General features: G+C 41.1%; 1 protein-coding gene across 1 annotated transcript; it reads right to left on the bottom strand.

Moving 5' to 3' along the window:
• Positions 1 to 2,131: 2,131 nt before the first annotated feature.
• LOC103911722 (uncharacterized) lies at positions 2,132 to 13,657 on the bottom strand. The gene is made up of 5 exons (XM_009305139.5): positions 13,074 to 13,657; positions 11,358 to 12,995; positions 10,105 to 10,250; positions 8,146 to 8,249; positions 2,132 to 2,937 (listed from the first exon to the last, which is right to left on the bottom strand). Exons 1-5 carry the CDS (start codon positions 13,180 to 13,182, stop codon positions 2,826 to 2,828), a joined length of 2,109 nt encoding a protein of 702 aa, XP_009303414.2. The 5' UTR covers positions 13,183 to 13,657; the 3' UTR covers positions 2,132 to 2,825.
• Between the last annotated feature and the right edge of the window lie 6,089 nt (positions 13,658 to 19,746).

Genomic DNA, 19,746 nt, shown 5'->3' with positions numbered 1-19,746 from the left:
CAGCTGAAGAACGCATATTGAGAAACAGTCGTTGTTCCTTGATCTCGCCCATAGATATATACATTAGATGTTGCCTACGCCATTGTTGTCCATTAGAAGAAATGCGACTGTCTTGATAAGTGCGGTTGAATGACACTTATCCAGGGAGCACTGTACAAATATGGCAGCACTATTGACGCATGCTCAGGGTCCCTATGCGATATCTAGTGTATATATCTATGGATCACGCCGACCCTGCTCGTATCTTTGCCTAGTTAAGCTAGTTTACTGCTCTAGTTTATAGAGATAGTTTATATCTAGTCTTGTCTTGAGGCTCCAGTGCTGATTTGCTTTACCTCTTTTATTTTTTATTTTGGCCTTTGCCTCTCCCCTGTATGTTAGAGTTTCCTGCTATCACTACTCACAGTGATCATATCCTTGCTCGCTGTCTATGGCTCCAGCTGGTTTCGTTGTGTCATCCGATACCCGATATTATAAATAAAACTAACTGTTGCTTGCAATTGAATCCAATCTCTCTCCTGACTATTATTGACGTTCAAACGATGGATCTGCGACAGTGTTTTGGGAAACACTCGCCACTACATCAATCTTTTCCCAAATGAGGCATTGTACTATGATAGTTCAGTCGCAAGTTATGCTGTTTTTTGGGGAAACGCACCCCTGTAAAGTAACTTTTCATTTCAATAAGTGTTTTCAGTGAACTGTTATGTCACATACTTAAGATCAGCCTTCAAAATCAATGCCCTTACAGCTGCAACCCATCTCTGGGTAACATCCACACACACTTATTTACACTCATACACTACAGACAATTAAGCCTACCCAATTCACCTGTATCCCAAGTCTTTGGACTGTAGGAGAAACTGGAGCACACAAAGGAAACCCACACGAACGCAGGGAGAACATGCAAACTCCACACAGAAACGCCAACTGAACCAGCCGTGGCACCAGCGAACAAGCAACCTACTTGCTGTGAGGGGACAGCACTACCTACTGCGCCACTGCGTCGCCACATCTTTAAAATATTAACATTTATTTTACCATAGTATCTTCTATGGATGTAGCAGCACTCAGTGCTCTTATTTCGCTGCTTATAGGTTTAAATTTAAACATCTTTTAGTAACAGATTACAATGAGAATAAAATGCATTAAATAATGCCTAACCAGTGCTCAGATAATCGTGAGGTAAAGCATAACACATGTGAGCTAAACCATTTTTTTAATGATTACAGTGGTGGTCAAAAGAGCTTAATGTGCTGCAACTTAAGAGAACACATGCACATAGAAAAGTCACCAGCAAATTAAGAAACCATCTTCATCAGTTTGACAGTACACGTGACAAAGCCTCAATGCAAACTCTAATAAAAAATGCAACGCAAATCCTAGATTACCGCATGAGCAACAAATAACCATGTATATTCTGTATGATTCATACATTAAGTTATCTATAAATTGTTGCAAGTATATATATATATATATATATATATATATATATATATATATATATATATATATATATATATATATATATATATATATATATACAGTATATATATATTTATATATATTCTAAACATAATAGTTTTAATAACTCATCTCTGATAACAGATTTATTAAATCTTTGCCATGATGGCAGTAAATAATATTTGACTAGATATTTTTCAAGACACTTCTATACATCTTAAAGTGACAGTTAAAGGCTTAACTAGATAAATTAGAGTAACTAGGCAGGTTAGGGTAATTAGGCAAGGTATTGTTAAATAATTATTTGCTCTGTAGATTATCGCGAAAAAAATATATAGCTTAAACGGGCTAATGATTTTGTTCTTAATATGGTGTTACAAAATGTAAAAAAATCACTTTTATTCTAGGAGAAATAAAACAAGACTTTCTCCAGAACAAAAAATATTATCAGACATGCTATGAAAATTTCCTTTCTTTGTTAAACATCATTTAGGAAATATTTAAAAAAGAAAAAAAAATTAAATTCAAAGGGGGCTAATAATTCTGCACCATAACCCATCTATTCCAAGAAAATTCAGCAGGTTAGATCAAAAAGATTTAGATGTGAAATTTATAATATAAAGATAATTTCATTGTTTTCAATAAACTTTTAAAACGACAAGAGAAGTCTTAGTCAATAGAAGACATAATTTTATTTAACATTTATATTTGACATTTATTTTATTACAACTTCCATAATGATTGTTGCAAAGCATAATGACATGGTTTAGTGCTGTTATACAAACAGCCGCATGCAAAGAGAGAGAGAAAGAGAGAGAGTATTTTTTTTTATAAAAACAAATGTAAAGATCCAACAGGAACAACACATTCAAATTTAATGACCTGACAAAGTAAAGCCCCATTCAGATCGTACAATTTTTATTGTTTAGATAAAATCTTGACAAAATTGTCAGACTATGACATTCTGTCATTAAAAAGCTGCATAAATGACAAACGTCTTAGCAATTGTCTATATGTTTCACCACTGACAGCAGTTTTCTCCCTAAATATTTACAAAATGACCACAAAATTACCACAAAATTACCTTATTTTGAAATAAAACATAATGAGTTTGTTTATTAGGTGATTGTGCTAAAATCTGCCAAAATATTGTGTTATCTGAACAGGGCTTAAAAAAACTTTTGACATATTTTAAATGGTATTTATGAAATATATGAAACTGAATAAAGAACAATCTAGGTCAAACCAAGAATATAAAACAAACAAGATAAAAATAAGATGTCCTTGGTGCAGTGTGTGTGTGTGTGTGTGTGTGTGTGTGTGTGTGTGTGTGTGTGTGTACTTGTTACATAATGAGTAATTTAAGGGTTAATATGTGTCCTCTCACAGATCCATCCATGTAAGGTATTGCAGGCATAAGAAAAGTACTTTGTTTCGGACACTACAGCGCAGTTGATGCTGTCAGACCCAAACCTAAAACATTCAATATTTAAACATCAGAATTTGTACTTTGCACTTTGCTAGATATTATTGTCCCTATTGGGAGGGGAAATTCAATGCTATGTGGAAAACTTCCACTATGTTGATTTCGTCATAATCCAATCATCTGAAAGAGCAATAAAACGGGCCAATGTAATGCCAATGAGTTGGCAGCGTCAGCGTGCACAGCTGGCTTCAATTACAATCAATATTGTATAAAAACGCCGCTCGTGCCACGCTGAGGCATCCTTTTCATTTTAAAAGCCTTTCACAAAGCTTCTGAGAGAGTCATATGAGGGTTTCTCCGACTGTGATCAACGGAGGGAATGAGAGAAAGATAAAGCAGGCTGCTTCTCCCAGTCCAGAATGTGTGAAAAGTGGCGTCAGACGGTCAAGCTGTGTTTCTCCCTTGCCTGGTGTTCTTTGGGCCTAGTCCTCCAGAGCGGTTTGTATTGTTGCAAGTTTCATAAAAAAGCAACACGGTTGTGCAGTATGTCTTTTTTAAGAAGTCGTTCCGACCGTGAGTTTCAGGATGCAGTGGTTTCCTGTCCCTGGATGATGACAGTAGGCTCAAGCAGTTTTGGAGGGCATCTTTTTCTGCCTGATCTGTGTGTGCCTCTGCCCCCTCCACCCTTGATGACAGAGCAGCCAGGGGGAATGAGACGATCCCCCAGAGTGCCACTGAGGTCAATTTTTTGTCTGCGTGGTGCATTTTTCTGGTGGGGTCAACCTCGTCTCCCGTTCAAGGCAGTCCCGTCTCTTAGAGCCAGAGCCTACACAGCCGGGGGGCAGGCTGCTTCCACCTTCCATGCTTTGGCCACCTACCAGCACTAACAAGCGCAGGCGCTGGCCCAGCTGCACGAGGGTGGTTCTGGCGGAGGCTTGTTGCATGATATACACAATGCAACCAACTAGGCTCTGCGTACCACCAAGACGGCTGTGCGTGCCCTGGGAAGGACGATGGCCACAGTAGTGGTCCAAGAACACCACCTCTGACTAAACCTGGTGGATATGTGCAAAGTTGACAAATTTCACTTTCTTATCTCACCCACATCCCAAGCTGGCTTGTGCTCTTAGCCAGGCGGAGGTCTGGGCTCTACATCGCTCTATGACAGTAATATTTTTTAATGCCACCAAAACCTCAAAGAATGAGATGAATACTTTAGCGGTAGTTCTACCAGGAAGACTGAGGTGTCACGTCATTCATAATAATTATCTCATCAGCCTATAACAAGCAAGCAAGCAATGTATATAAGCTTATCTAAACAATCTGTTTCGCTGTATTCAGGTGACGTTGCGGAAGTTTCAGTCACGGTGCGGAAGTTGCCACTGCCAACGTTGTTTATGTCTCACAAGTTTGTTAATTTCTCTATCCGTGTTCACGTAACAGCTCAAAGTTGAAGGTTAACAGTTTCGTCAAATCACTTCAATTTCGCTATTGATTGATTTCGCCATTTCGATTTCATTACTCGCCGATCCGCCGCTCGTACTTTTAATGTCCTTGCACAAGTTAATGTTACTAGCTTTTAGCACTTCTAACGTTAGCTCCTACTCGCAAAAAATGTATTTCACGTAATTATGAATTTAATAATGCTGAAATCGTTCAGTATTCATATGCAGACTACTATGTTGCCTTTTAAACAACCTAGAGCTTAACAGATTGTCCATTTCATGAAAAAGCCCAACGGGGCTCCACCTCGCACAGCGAGCCCAAGGGGGCTCCGTCTCACACATCAAGCCCAAGGGAGCTCCGTCTCGCACAGCAAGCCCAACGGGGCTCCTTCAATCTCTTGGCCTGTCGCGGCACACGCTCGATGTCTTCGGCCCGTCGGGGCACGCTCTCAATCTTCTCTACACATCAGGGCACGCTCTCAATCTCTTCGGCTGGTCGGGGCACACTCTGAATGTCTTCGGCCCGTCGGGGCACTCTCTCTCTTCTCTGCCCGTCGGGGCACTCTCTCTCTCCACTCTGCCCATCGGGGCTCTCTCTCTCCTCTGCCCGTCGGGGCACTCTCTCTCTGTCTTCTTTGCTTGTCGGGGCACACGCTCTCTCCTCTGCTTTTCGGGGAACGCTTTCTCTTTTCCACCCATTCGGGAAATCTCTCTCTCCTCTACCCGTTATGGCATGCTCTCTCTTTTATCTTCATTGGGGCTTCTAGCAAATATTAGCCTAATTGTGTGCTTCGCTTTATCTTCATGTTGGATCTCTTATATACCTATCTGCCCATAAGGGCACTATTTAATCTCCATTTTGCATGAATATACAATGTAAGCTATCTCATCTCTAGTCATTCTGTTTTAGGATTGCTACAAAACTGAACCCTAAGTTTTGTCTTTTAGGGTTGGCTTCGCCCTGCCTTCATCTTCAGGCAGGATCTGCCAGCTCATCCAGAGTTCTGCACTATAGATGGGGCTTACGCCAAAGAACTTTATGAAAGGACCATAACAAACTCTCACTCATGGAAACAATTCACAATAAATGTTCAAACGTTTATCTGCCTCCTAAAGTCTTTCTGGTAGAAATGAAAGCTTTAGCGGTAGTTCTACCAGGAAGACTGAGGTGTCACGTCATTCTTAAAAATTATCGTGTTAGCCTATAACAACCAAGCAAGCCATGTACATAAGCTCATCTAAACAATCAGTTTAGCTGTATATAGGTGACGTTGAGGAAGTTTCCCTCCATCCACCCCATCACCACTACCACCAGGTCGGCCTCGTCTCCTCTCAGGGGGTTGGCTTCGCCCTGCCTTCATCTTCAGGCAGGATCTGCCAGCTTATCCAGAGTTCTGCACTATAGACGGGGCTTACGCCAAAGAATTTTATGAAAGGACCATAACAAACTCTCAATCATGCAAACAATTCACAATAATTGTTCAAACGTTTATCTGCCTCCTTAAGTCTTTCTGGTAGAACATTTTTTTTCATTTTCACCGGATGTGACATCCCGAACACTGCCAGTCTGGCATGCTATGTCTTCCAGCTTGCATGATCAGTGCACTTCAACTATGGTGCGCGGGGTGTGGGAGGACGGTCTCCCTTCTCTCACACTTCCAGCCCCTCCTCCAGAGCCTGGGTGTGAGGTGAGTGTTAATCTCTCGACTCCTGCTCTTTTGCGAGACCCCAGCACTCCCCGGTTGAGCCCTCCCACTCCGTGCTGCTCCACTGCTGGTACATCAGTGATCATGCCAATCGTCTGCATGATCAGACTTGACTATGCAATTCAATTCGCAAAACAGCCTTCCAAGTTCATGGGCATGTATTTCACCGGGGTCAGCCCTATGTCCGCCCTGTCTTGCCAGAGGAGATTGCTTTACTCTTGTCGAAGAATGCAATCGAGCTGGTCCCTCCAGACGAGATGGAGAGTGGGTTTTACAGCATGTACTTCATCGTACCCAAAAAGAGCGGTGGGTTACGGCCAATCCTAGATCTGCACATTTTGTACTGCTACCTTCACAGGCTGCCATTCAGAATGCTTACAAAGGAGCACATCATCTGATGCGTTCGTCCTCTGGATTGGTTTGCAGTAACAGATCTGAAGGAAGCGTACTTTCATGTCGTGCTTCCATGCCACCGTCAGTTTCTGCAGTTTGCATTCGAAGGTTGAGCCTGGCAGAACAAAGTCCTACCCTTCGGGCTCTCTCTGCCTCCACGGCTAAAATCAATGCGCGTCATTCATATTCCAGGCCAGCTAAATCATGTGGCCAATGTGCTCTCATGACAGCTTTTATTGCCAGGAGAACGGAGACTCCTCGAGTCTGTCCAGCTGATATGGGCGCGCTTTGGGAAAGCCCAGGTTGACCTGTTTGCTTTCTCTGAAATTGCACATTGCCAGTGGTTCTTTTCCCTGACCGAGGGCTCCATCGGCACGGATGCACTGGCCCACAGCTTGCCTCAGCACATGCGCAAATATGCGTTTCCCCCAGTGAGCCTGCGCACACAGCTACTGTGCTCTCTGGCCAATCCCTGGCAGATTGGTGAAGGTTCCTACCAAACCATTTAAGGACCAAGTAGTGAGCCTGCAAGAGCTGCCCACAGAGTAGGCAGACCCAGCCCTTTCATCACTGTGTCTTGTTCACGCTTTGTGAATTTATGCGGACCACACTCAGAGCTTTAGATCCTCTGAGCAGCTCTTTGTCTGTTACGGTGGTCGGCAGTAGGGAAGTGCCGTATCTAAACAAAGGGTTGGCCCACTGGATAGTGGATGCCATCTCTCTCACTTATCAGAGCCAGGGGGATCCGGGTCCCCCAGTGGCGAGAGCAAACTCCACTCGGAACGTCGCATCCTTTTGGGCATTTGCACGCGGCGTCTCTCTAATAGACATCTGTAGAGCTGCGGGCTGGGCAACACCTAGTACATTTGCAAGATTTTACAATCTGTAAGTGGAGCCTGTTTCCTCAAAGGTGCTGGGAAACCCTGGTGAATGAGAAAATTATATTGAGTGTGGTAACACACTAGCCGGATTTTTTCGGTCTAACACAGAGATACGTGCGCTCTCTCGCTTTGTCAGTTGAGTTCCCCACTTGGCGAACCCTGCAGAGTTCCTTCGAGGCCCCCAGCATCTGACTCAGTAGAGGAGTCAGATGTGTGCCTGTTACATTGTTGGCATGCCCGCTGGTCAGCCCACGTTTCGGTTATAAGTGCCTGCTATGCACAATCTCTGCTAGCGATCCCATATGCTCACTCAGCCACGATGTAGTTCCCCCCTCCTTGGGTGGGCTCTGTTTTCCCTCCTCACTAACCATCTTCTCATATGAGCACTCCCCCTTCTCAGGGCTAGTCCATATGCCTTCTTGCCACCAGGTCTTCCCATTGAGGTAGCAGGTGGCCTCCACGGTGTCCTCCCTATCGGATCTTTTCAAGCGTATTGTCATGTTTAAAATTTCTAGAACTTAACTATGTGTATTTTTACGACTCCCGAAAAATATATCTAAACAAATAAATCTTCTTAGGTAAGTAAGGTAAGTAAGGGTCAGGGGACATGTTAGAAGGCTGCACCTCTGGTGAGGCAGGTGCGGTCATGCTGGAGCTTGGCATAACATGTCACCAGAGACGTGGTAAGTTTCAATTGTTGTGTTTTTTATCATATATTTCCACATAGCATTTCCATTCCCCCCCTCGGGGAATGAGGGTTACTTTAGTAACTGTTATACTCTGTTTATCATATGATACTAACTGTATATAGTAAATTGGTGATCACTCACCCATTTGCCACTAAAGGGTCATCAATCCATATCCAATTGTCTCCATTTGTCTGTCTCCAGCCAACCCATAAATTGTTATTCTGAAGAACCTTTTGCAAAAATGTCTGTAATGATAAATTATAGGTCTATATTTTATTTCTGCATAAAACATGATTACAATTCACTTGACCACCTTTTTATGTTCAATTAAATAAAGTAAATGATTTGCATTAGGGTAGATCGGAGGTTCAAACCTCAGAAAAAATAGCAGAATGCAAGATGGTAGGATGATTAAAAGAAAATTACTAAATTACATTTTAAAATTAATAAAAAAACAAGAACAATATCAAAAATACAGAAATACACATAAAATACATTAAAAAAATGACAAGATCTCCCACCTCCTGACCCACAAGCAATCATGTACCATGACAATTGCCTAAACTGCAAAAGCTTTAGTATATAAGAAGGTAGTATTTAATTTATTTTGTGCAGAATATGAGAAGTCAAAAGTCAAAAAAAGAATCCTTTGTGAATTTTTCACAGGGAAAGAAGGCCCTAAGACTGAAACCGTTTCAAATGTAGCAGCAGAAAACACAAGCCCAACTCTGCGGCAAAGTGTGAAGATCAACAGAAAAGCAAATGAAAGTTTTTAAACCTGTAAAGTTAGAAAGTACATGCCCATTAACAAGAGGAGACTGAAGAGATTGAGTCAGCAACTCAGGTACTTAGCAAAAGCTTTACGCCCCATTCACATGAGGCTTCAGCGTCAACGCTTGACAGAGGGTGTGTCTGAGGTTGGGGCTGGCGCGATCGTCATAGCAGCGTCATCCAATGAAATTAGTGAGCAATAGACCATAGTATTAGTATAGCAATTGTATTGGCTGACGCCTCCGTCGGCGCTTGAAAAGTTGAGCAAGTCCCAACTTCTGAGGCAAGCAATGCCTTTGAAGCGGCGGCAAAGGATCCACAATGCAGTTTGGCAATGCCTGACGTCACGCATTCAAAGTGAATTGAAAGCGTTGAAGCTGACGCCCCGTGGGAATGGGGCAGACAGTCAATCAAAAGTTTAGCAAAATAACAACATACAACTAAAAAAAAAAAAAAAAAAAGATTTTGCGCGCTGAACTTCTTGATGACAAGTCATGTGGTAAATTAAAATGAATTCCTCTTATAGTGATAATACACTGTCATGCCAGATTACCACATATTTGGAAACATTTTCTTGAAAAGATCATCTGTGCTACACTGTAAAAAATGCTGGTCCACAAAATTAATTCATGCTGTCCTAACATAAACTTAGTTGTTTTTGCTGTGGATTAAACGTAAAACAATTAAGCTATCCCATTCTGCTGGTGTGTGTGAAACTGCATGAGTTTGCTGCTATTATGCTTTTTTTTTTCCTTTCATATAGCACAAATTATAGCTATTTTGTGAATGTAAAAGCTCTGCAAAGATTCAAAGATCAAAGTGCAGAATAAATGGAGCTGTTGTCTCCTAAAATAAAGACGAGAGTAGTCAGTAATTCTAGCCTTATTCTAGAATCAGACGGTGACTATGTTAGAATATTAACTATGTTCTTGCATATCATGTACAAGAAAGATTGTTTTAATTCATTTTAAATTAGTTTGAACAAGCAGCAACATTTGCAATTGATAAAAAAAAAATAGGAGTATTTAAAAGTGCCATATAGTGCATTGGTCCAATACTTTAAATAATAAAAACAAATCTACATAGTAGGCACATGGCTTAGGTAAGTAAAAAAGAATCAGAACCAATTATATATGAACCAAGAACCAATTATATATGCTAACTATTTAGAAAATATCCTTAAGAATCATAAAGTCCATATCAAGTATATTTGGAATGGTTGTGCATGTTAATGAGCTACACTCTGATACTCTGCATCTCAGTGTGAATGGCCCTACCCTAAAATCTAATAACCACTGTAGTAGATGAACAAACAACATGTTTTCTTACTTTTTCCTCTGTGCTCTTTATAATGGCCAGATCTGCTCTTCTCTGTTGACAGTCTCTTCTGCTGTCCTCCCAGCTCTTCTTCTCAAATGAAATATAATAGAAACTGGAGCTGAAGTAAATCCACTTAAAGTTGTCAGAGAGCTGATCTGTTAATAAAACCAGTTTAGGAATCAATTTAAATGAGTCAATCTCCATAGTCATGTCAGAATGAGCTGATAAAACATTAAAATAATTCACACGACTCCTATCATTTAACTTCTCATGACGTAAAAAGCTACATTTTTGTAACAAACAACTCAATTCTCCCATGGATTTTCAAAAAATACTTTCACCCTCCTAGATGCCTTGTTTTTGTCCCTTATACCTTTTCTTGTTTGTCCACATAGTTACCTGTATTCGTTGCCCTAGTTATTGTTTTTTTACCACCCCCATGGCTTTGCTACCATGGACTCAACAATCCATTTAAACTGACCATGGTGTTTCTTGAGGGACACTAAGTGGAGTTCCTAAATTATGACCTGACAAAATGTTGATCCCCCTTCAGGACACCACTTCAGTCATTTTGTTTGCAACACCAGTTATAATGTCTAGCACTCCAAAGTCTCGCACCATCATAGCTACCCCGGGTATGGTTACTACCCCAGGTTATCACCCTAGGCTGTTATCCCAGCGCCGTGCCCATTTATGCCTGCAGATTCTGAGCCTCCAACTGTCATGGTCACTGTACTATAGCTCTCTCCCATCATGGCTGCTGCTCCCGAACCGTGCCTTAGCATGGTCACAGACCCAGAGCCTTGCCCTCTTCATGGCCACCATCCCGGGTTGTCGACTAACTGCCGTTCTTGAATCTCGTCCTTTCATGGGAGCCTGCCCTGAGCATTGTCTCATTACTGCTCTCATCTGCACACCTGCTCTGCTTCGGCTTCCCTTGCCCTTGCTTTCTGCCCTGCCTCAGTGAACATCCCCAACATAGACCTGGTCTCTAACCAATTGTCTGTCTTTGTTCCACCTCTCTGCTTGACTCTTTATGTTGGAGGATCTGGAAGCTGCTACTCTCAGCGGTTCAAAGTTCCAACAATGCAAACTAGACAAAAAGCGAACTTCTAGCTATTTCTAGGAGTTTTGAAAACATTTCTCAGGAGTGAAAATGCCTTTAAATTATGGTTATGTATTAAAATGAAATGAGTTGTATAAAAAAGAAAGTAGACTGTGTTGTAGACAAAAAAAGTACAGGCAATTAAAGAGAACTTTACCCTGTTCATGAAGCCAATGACGCAGCTGGTTCTGCTCATTCCTTATCTTGTCTCTTTCTTTAGTCAGGTCATTGTTGCTTTTCAGTATCTGCTCTTTTTCTTTAGTCAGGTCATTGTTGCGTTTCAGTATCTGCTCTCTTTCTTTAGTCAGGTCATTGTTGCGTTTCAGTATCTGCTCTCTTTCTTTAGTCAGGTCATTGTTGCTTTTCAGTATCTGCTCTTTTTCTTTAGTTAAGTCATTGTTGCGTTTCAGTATCTGCTCTTTTTCTTTCGTCAGGTCATTGTTACGTTTCAGAATCTGCTCTTTTTCTTTAGTCAGGTCATTGTTGCGTTTCAGTATCTGCTCTTTTTCTTTCGTCAGGTCATTGTTACGTTTCAGAATCTGCTCTTTTTCTTTAGTCAGGTCATTGTTACGTTTCAGTATCTGCTCTTTTTCTTTAGTCAGGTCATTGTTGCGTGTCAGTATCTGCTCTTTTTCTTTAGTCAGGTCATTGTTACGTTTCAGTATCTGCTCTTTTTCTTTAGTCAGCTCATTGTTGCGTGTCAGTATCTGCTCTTTTTCTTTAGTTATGTCATTGTTGCGTTTCAGTATCTGGTCTTTTTCTGTAGTTATGTCATTGTTGCGTTTCAGTATCTGCTCTTTTTCTTTCGTCAGGTCATTGTTGCGTTTCAGTATCTGCTCTCTTTCTTTTGTCAGGTCATTGTTGCGTTTCAGTATCTGCTCTCTTTCTTTAGTCAGGTCATTGTTGTTTTTTAGTATCTGCTCTTTTTCTTTAGTCAGGTCATTGTTGCGTTTCAGTATCTGCTCTTTTTCTTTAGTTATGTCATTGTTGCGTTTCAGTATCTGCTCTTTTTCTTTCGTCAGGTCATTGTTGTGTTTCAGTATCTGCTCTTTTTCTTTCGTCAGGTCATTGTTGCGTTTCAGTATTTGCTCTTTTTCTTTCATCAGGTCATTGTTGTTTTTTAGTATCTGCTCTCTTTCTTTCGTCAGGTCATTGTTGCGTTTCAGTATCTGCTCTCTTTCTTTAGTCAGGTCATTGTTGTTTTTTAGTATCTGCTCTTTTTCTTTCGTAAGGTCATTGTTGCGTTTCAGTATCTGCTCTTTTTCTTTCGTCAGGTCATTGTTGTTTTTTAGTATCTGCTCTCTTTCTTTCGTAAGGTCATTGTTGCGTTTCAGTATCTGCTCTTTTTCTTTCGTCAGGTCATTGTTGCGTTTCAGTATCTGCTCTCTTTCTTTAGTCAGGTCATTGTTGTTTTTTAGTATCTGCTCCCTTTCTTTCGTAAGGTCATTCTTGCTTTTCAGTATCTGCTCTCTTTCTTTCGTCAGGTCATTGTTGCGATTAAGGATCTGCTCTCTATCTTTAGTCAGGTCATTGTTGTGGTTCAGTAACCGCTCTCTTTCTCCTTTGAGGTTAGTGATATTAGTAAGTAACTGCTCTCTTTCTTCAGTCAGTTCATTGCTGCGCTTTAGTATCTTTTCTCTTTCTTCATTGAGGTTAGTGATGTTTGTTGGTAAGTGTCTTCTCTCGATGGTGAAATACACACAGAGCACTATTACAGCTGTCAGCAGAAGAGCACAAAGCAAACACAAACACACTCCAATTGCTCTCTGCTTTCTGCTCTTCACTGAGATGCTTCCTGAGGATGAAGAAAACAAGCTTTTGACTTTTTCATTGTCTCTTATAACAGTATAAACCTGAATTTACACTTACATACCTGTGAGTTGAGGTGTCTGGTGTTTCTCTGTCTTCAGATCTAGACATCCTTCAGTATCTTCTGTATTTGTTTTTTGATAAAAAGCCTCGGGTATCTCTGACTTGGTCATTGTGATGCTGGGTAAATGGAAGGTGTGTTTAGGCTGCACTGCTCTTCTTTTCAGTTCATTCAAATAATGAATCTTCTAAAAAACGTTTACAGTAGCTAAACCCTTTCCGCAAGCACTTAACCACACCTCACAAGAAGAAGAAAAAAATGAATTGTCGGCATGTCTCCTTTGCTCTAGCTGGTTTCTTAATCTAGCTTTTCTAATAAACAAGGCATCCCCCACTAATGTAAGTCCCCACTAATGTAAGTCACTTTACAAAAGTTTTACATGACTAAATGTACATAACTACATTATTAACGATTTAAAGTTCATAATCACGTGACAAAAATGTATGATATGACTTTCGTTTGACGTTTTGTTCTGCTTCTTTGAGTTTGGGGTTTTTTTCTCATGTTTTCAAGTTCCTTTTATCGGTATGCCTGTAGGGTCATTGCCACCTAATGACACTTTAGGTCATCAGATTCATTGTCCTACTGTGGCAGTTATGTGCACCCTGAAACTAGACTACATTTACATTTAATCATTTAGACTAGAGGACACTTGAGTTCAAATGCAAAAGACTCTTTGTGGCATCTGAAATCTTCTAAAAATAGCGTTTTTCTCACTGTAGGTTTAGTAGATAGGTTCAGAGAACATAAAAATAGGAGGTTGAGAAAATGCTCTTCTTATAAGTAAATTGCAGACCTTTCAATTTTATCCAAAATAATTTACAAATAAGGAGAACCACGGGAGAAATTAGATCAACAAGGGAAAATATGTAAATGTACCAGCTAATCTCAAAGTTTCATTTAAAATAAAGAACAAGATAGTATAGATGTTGCTTGTATTAATTGGTCAGTTTCTGACTACTAAGATCTATGTCTGGACTGTGTTTAGGAAATAGAAATTTGAAGTCGTTTTGTGCCTTTTGGGATGTGCCGAAAAAGTGAGTTTTCTCCTTGCAGAACGACAGGTTTCTAAAAGACACAAAAGTCTGAATTAGGGATTTTTAGGTAACTGAGTGCAGAGACAGTGATCATATATGTCTAAACATAAATGCCTTGAATGTGATGCAAGCAGAAATTTAAGTCAGAGTTCATGAAAAGAGGTGAAATGTGTTTTTTCTTGGTGTGCTTTCAGGTGCAGAGGTTTGATTTACCAAGCGAGCATTGCAAAAGTCCAGCCTGGACAAACAAAAACTTAAACAAGGAGTTGTGTAGCATGCCTAAACGGTGTGGGTGTTCTATCAATGTGTTCTGTAAAAACCACAAGGTTCCTGGCTGAACTGGAAAGAGTTATTGTCGGTGCACCTAGCTTGATGGAGAAGATGTGAAGATGTATGAACTAGCCAAATACAAATGCAGTTCTACTTAGCAAGGTTACGTTGAGATTATGACTCTTCATCCAGCATTACAAATCTGTCAGACATGTTGAAATTAGGGTTGGGTACAGAAAACCGGTGCCATACCTTTGTAACCGGTATGCACTGGACCTAATCAGCATATGAATTTCGATGCCTAATTCTTGTGCCACTGGTGCTGACAAAAAACAAAAGAAAAAACAAAAGAAGCATATAAGGAATAAGGAATTATAATAAGGAAACCATCTAGTAAATGAACTGCATACGAAAAGTTATAGTTAATGGTGAGAATCCAGCAAATAGCTTCTTAAGCAGGTCAAAAATTTTTGGGCAACTTCTGCTTTCATATGTTAAAAGGACTGCAAAATAGAATTATGATCTTAAATTAATGCAGAAGAGATGCCAGAAATCGGGGTGTAATGGCATGACTTTAAAGGCGGAAGTAAAGTCAACTTTAATGAGCTAAGCACTGCGTCCGACTAGTTTAATTAAAGAGATTGCCTGGTCTATGGCGTGGTAATTTAAAGCGTCTTCATCAGGCCGAATGATACTGTTAACGCTGGAAGAGACGGAATTATGAAGTGAAGAAAGATCAATTATTAGTCGTTTTTACCAGGATGTTTTCCAATAGGCACTCCAGTAGCGCTTATGTGAATACGCTAAATGGGGGAGCAAGAAGAGACCGATCTTGAATTTATTTTCTATCTTTTTCTCAATTAAATGCTCTACGACTTCTGGTTCAGCGTTGGCAGATTAAAAGTTAGTGCAGGTAAGGTTGTAGGAAGGGAGGGTGGAGATACCGGGGTGAAATCTTTTGGACATTAGACAGACCTGAAATGAGCTCGTGCTCTCCTATGGGGGCACACACTTTTACACCTACCAGAAACTATTCTCCGCCAAATGCGCACTACGAGTAACCCAGTGGAACCAGTGTCCTTACTGGGGGGCTTTGGACACTGAGCTCCACAATCTGGTATTTTTAGGATGCCGCAATCTAAACTTCGCTGTCTGCAGCTCCAATCTGCACCCCACTACCTCCTGTCCTCTGATCACTCCCTCCTTTGATCCAGCTAAACCATCTATCAAAACCATCAGTAATGTTCCTCAACCACCTAGCCACAACATCCCTTCTCTTCTGTCTGACTCTCTCAAACCCTCCCTCCCTAATCGTGACATTTGCATGAATTTTAACATCAGCAGATGCAACAGAATGCCTTGCATATACCTACATTTGTGTAGGTATCTGCAAAAATCATCTGCCAAGTCCTCAGGGCAAACAATAAAAATTTTTTAAAATTACCTGTCGACTCCTGTGAATATTTCTAACCTTGCTCTACAACTATGTTTTCACCCTGATTTTAACTTCTCTGATTTTCTCATTTTAAGTCTAACTCACGGATTCCACCCAGGTGTCTCAACTCTCCCTTCTCACAATCTCTTTTGTCCCAATTTGCAGTCTGCTACCACTGAACCTGAATTTTTCGATTATCTTATTAAAAAAGAAATCAACAATAACTTCATGATCAGACTATTCATGGCTCCTCCATTCAATGTCTCACACATTAGCCCCATAGGAGTTGCAACTTGAACATTTTCTGACAAAAAACGCCTAATAATTGATCTTTTGGCCCCCCACAATTCTGTTTTTCCTAGCATTAAAAGCACCATCCCATTAGATGAATATTCGCTCACCTACCAAAACATAGAGTAAGCCACCGCCCTCATCAGAATAGCCAGTCACAACTCCTGGCTAGCTAAAGTGGACATTTCATCTGCCTTTAAAATCCTGCCAATCCACCCAGATTTTTGCCATCTTTTTGGCATTCATTGGCGTATACAATTCTATTTTGCAGTCTGACTAAATTTCGGATGCAAAAGTAGTCCAAAAATATTCGACATGATGTGAGAAGCCTTATGCTGGATTTTGTCTAATAATAACGAAATCTCTCACGTCATTCACCTCCTAGACGATTTTCTCATAATTTCTCCCCCTTCTTCACCCCCAGCTAAGCACCTAGCGATCACCCAATAGATTTTTGCTAATCTAGGAATTCCTCTTGCAAAGGAAAAAACCTCAGGACCCAGTACTTCAATTGAATTTTTGGGCATTAATCTAGACTTGCATACATTTCAAGCATCCCTCCCTAAAGAGAAAATTGACCCAATCATTTCCCTATCCCAGATATTCTTAGAAAAACAGACATGCACAAAACGCAAACTCCTATCTATTCTCAGACATCTCAATTTTGCAATGCACATAATTCCTCAAGGCCGCCCATTCATTACTCACCTCCTCCAACTCTCCACCACAGTCCATAGCTTAGAAGAAACAATCCTTCTCTCTATATCCAGTCGCGAATAACTAAGCTAATGGATCTCCTTCCTTAAGAAATGGAATGGCGGTTCCTTCTTCTACAGCAGCTTAGTAGCATCCCCCATAGACATTAATTTATTTACAGATGCTGCCCCATCAGTTGGATTTGGAGGCTTCTACAATGGGCACTGGTTCGTCGTCTCATGGCCAACCCAATTGACTTCTATTCCAAAAAAACAAAGCTCTTTGGCCCTTTTCGAACTCTATTCAATAGTTGCAGCAGCCATCCTGTGGGGAGATGAATGGTCCACATCAAGCATTCTCGTTCATTGTGAAAACTAAGCTACTGTACACTGCATTAATAAAGGTCGTTCTTACTCCCCTTCTATTATGACATTTCTAAGACGCCTCACCTGGATATCTGCTCAAAAACAATTTATCATGACTGCTGAACATGTACCTTGTTGCAAAAACCAAATTGCTGACTCTCATTTTTCTTTCCAGAAATTCTGGCTATTGGCCTCGGAGGTGGACCCCCACCCAACGCCTGTCCCTCCTTATTCAGAAATAATATTGCCATAAATCATCCCCTCTACAATCTCTACCAAAACTCCCTTTCTCTCATCTTACAAGCTGTAGCCCCCAGGACCCTCCATTCATACCTCACAGCATGGAACACATTCAAATATTTTCACACCCTCCATCACCTAAATTTCCCCAATTTTCCCTCCTCTCCATCACTTCCTTCATAGCACACCTGGACAGTGCAAAACACATCCAAGCAAGTTCAATCAAAAGCTATCTTAGTGGGATCAATTGTTTTCACAAACTAATTCATGGGTCCTCCTTTGATACCATCACCGATTCGCAAACCTCTCTCCTTATTAAAGGTATTCAAAAAGCCCACCCCACCACCCCCGATTCCAGACAACCCTTCACACTCAAAATCCTCTGCTCATGCATTCATAACCTACGCAAAGGTTACATTTTCCCCCACACAGCCCGCACCCTAGATGCCATGTTCACCCTAGCCTTCTTCGGCTTCCTCAGATGCTCCAATTTAACAGTTGCATCCGAATTCAACCCATCACTCCAACCCACTATTTCAGATCAAACTTTGCAAGATAAGGAAACCATTTCTTTCCTTATCAAACAAAGCAAAACAGATCAATTCCACAAAGGACACTTTATCTACATTTTCAACATACCCTCCCCCACTCACCCAATCCAAACCCTCCTAGCATTTCTAGATCAAAGGAAATCTCTAGAGGCTAACCCTCTAGCCCCACTCTTTATTGATGATGCTAACTGTCCAGTAACTCGCTTCTGGTTCCAAAAGCACCTTAAAGAAGTTCTCCGCCTCGCACGTTTTTCCCCTGAGCCATTTTCCAGTCACTAATTTAGGATTGGCGCCGCCACCACAGCAACCTTTAATGGGCTCTCCCAGCATCAGATCCAGACCCTCGGTCGCTGGTTCCTGGAAGCTTTCAAATCCTACATCCGCCTTAGTAAATACCACCTCAAGGAAGCCCAACGGGCTCTAACCAACCCCCAAGCCCCCCCCACACCCGGCTCCGACTCTCGCAGGAGTCTAACAGAGCCTCGACTCTCGCAAGAGTCATCCAAATACACCCCCCCCCCCCTCCCACACACACACTCAATCCACGTCCCTAAGCATAACTTGGCCTTGTCCTTGACCCTCCCAAGAGTCACCCCAAGTATTCCTCAACCATCCCCCCTTTCCTAGTCACTCTTCCCCGCAAGCTATCACTTCCTCTTCCTTTCCTGCTAACCATCCCCGACCCCAGAGCCCAGAGCCCTTTTGCGTGTGTTATTTATAATGTTGTACATGTTCCTTCTTCCCAGCCATTTCTAATCTCCCCTTTGTTCAGCACTGATATTTGCTCGCCTTACATTTCAACCCAGCACCCCCCATCCAAACTGTATTTCCTTTTCCGCTCACCCCCACCCCCACCCCCCAAGCCCTCTGGTTTCACTCCCCACCAAACACAGCTCAGGCTTCTCACTTAGAATACTGCTGGACGACTAACCTCTCAGCTCCTCTTTTAGCACCCAATTCTACTAAACCCGTCCTTGGCCCTCCCCGCCAAGCCTCCTGCAGGAGCCTCCCCTTTACCCATCTTGCCATATTATGTCCAGCTCCCTCATAAAACTCTGGTCTCCTTACCCTTCATAGCCCTCCCTTAGCAAAGCATTCCGCAAGAACCTCTCTTTTCTTTCCACGTTATATCGAGCAGCCGGATATGGCTCCAGGAAAATGGAAAATGTATAGCAAAATCAAAGATAAGATTTTTTTTTTCTGAATTGATGCAGAATAATCCAAACCCATACAAAGTAACAAAATAGTACTACAAGAAAACAAAGAAAAAAGTTTCAAAATGATTTACAATAAGTACAGCTGATAAAAATCCTTCATTCAGTAGGTTTACTGTAGTTTTTTATTCCAGTAATGACTGATTAGTAATGATGAGTCTTCTCACAGATCCATCCATTGTTAGAATAACAGGCTGAAGTATTATAGCCTCCTGCAGCCTTTAAATATTGAATGGATATGCATTTTATGCTCTTGCATTTTAAATATTTTTAGAAAACTTTAAAGCTAAAGATCTATTCAGTTTAGTGGTCACACCCATTAGTCAATACAGTGCCATCAAGCCATTTCCACACAACTGTCTTTGTCAGACCAATCTAAAAATTCCTGTCAACAACTTTCTGGAAAAACGTCTGTAAGAATAAAACATATAGGCCAGAGATACTTCATGTCAGTGTTTTACTAGCTAAATTGGCTACTTTCTATTATTAAACTCATATCTGCATCAGTGCCGGTGAATAAACACAAAATCATTTTATTGTAACACACTTTCTCCTCTGGGCTCTTTATGATGGCCAG

This window comes from Danio rerio, chromosome 10 (assembly GCF_049306965.1).
Source record: "Danio rerio strain Tuebingen ecotype United States chromosome 10, GRCz12tu, whole genome shotgun sequence".
Taxonomy (NCBI): domain Eukaryota; kingdom Metazoa; phylum Chordata; class Actinopteri; order Cypriniformes; family Danionidae; genus Danio; species Danio rerio.
The sequence above is the reverse complement of the archived record's forward strand: the minus strand, read 5'-3'. Positions and strand labels throughout refer to the sequence as shown.

What these genes read in the sequence shown, in the direction of transcription:
- LOC103911722 (XM_009305139.5), bottom strand. Translation starts at nt 13,182, where the DNA reads ATGACCAAGTCAGAGATACCCGAGGCTTTTTATCAAAAAACAAATACA. An exon ending in CCAGACACCTCAACTCACAG is followed by an intron (nt 12,996 to 13,073) that starts GTATGTAAGTGT and finishes CTTCATCCTCAG; the next exon opens with GAAGCATCTCAGTGAAGAGC. An exon ending in GACCCTTTAGTGGCAAATGG is followed by an intron (nt 2,938 to 8,145) that starts GTGAGTGATCAC and finishes TGAATGTTTTAG; the next exon opens with GTTTGGGTCTGACAGCATCA.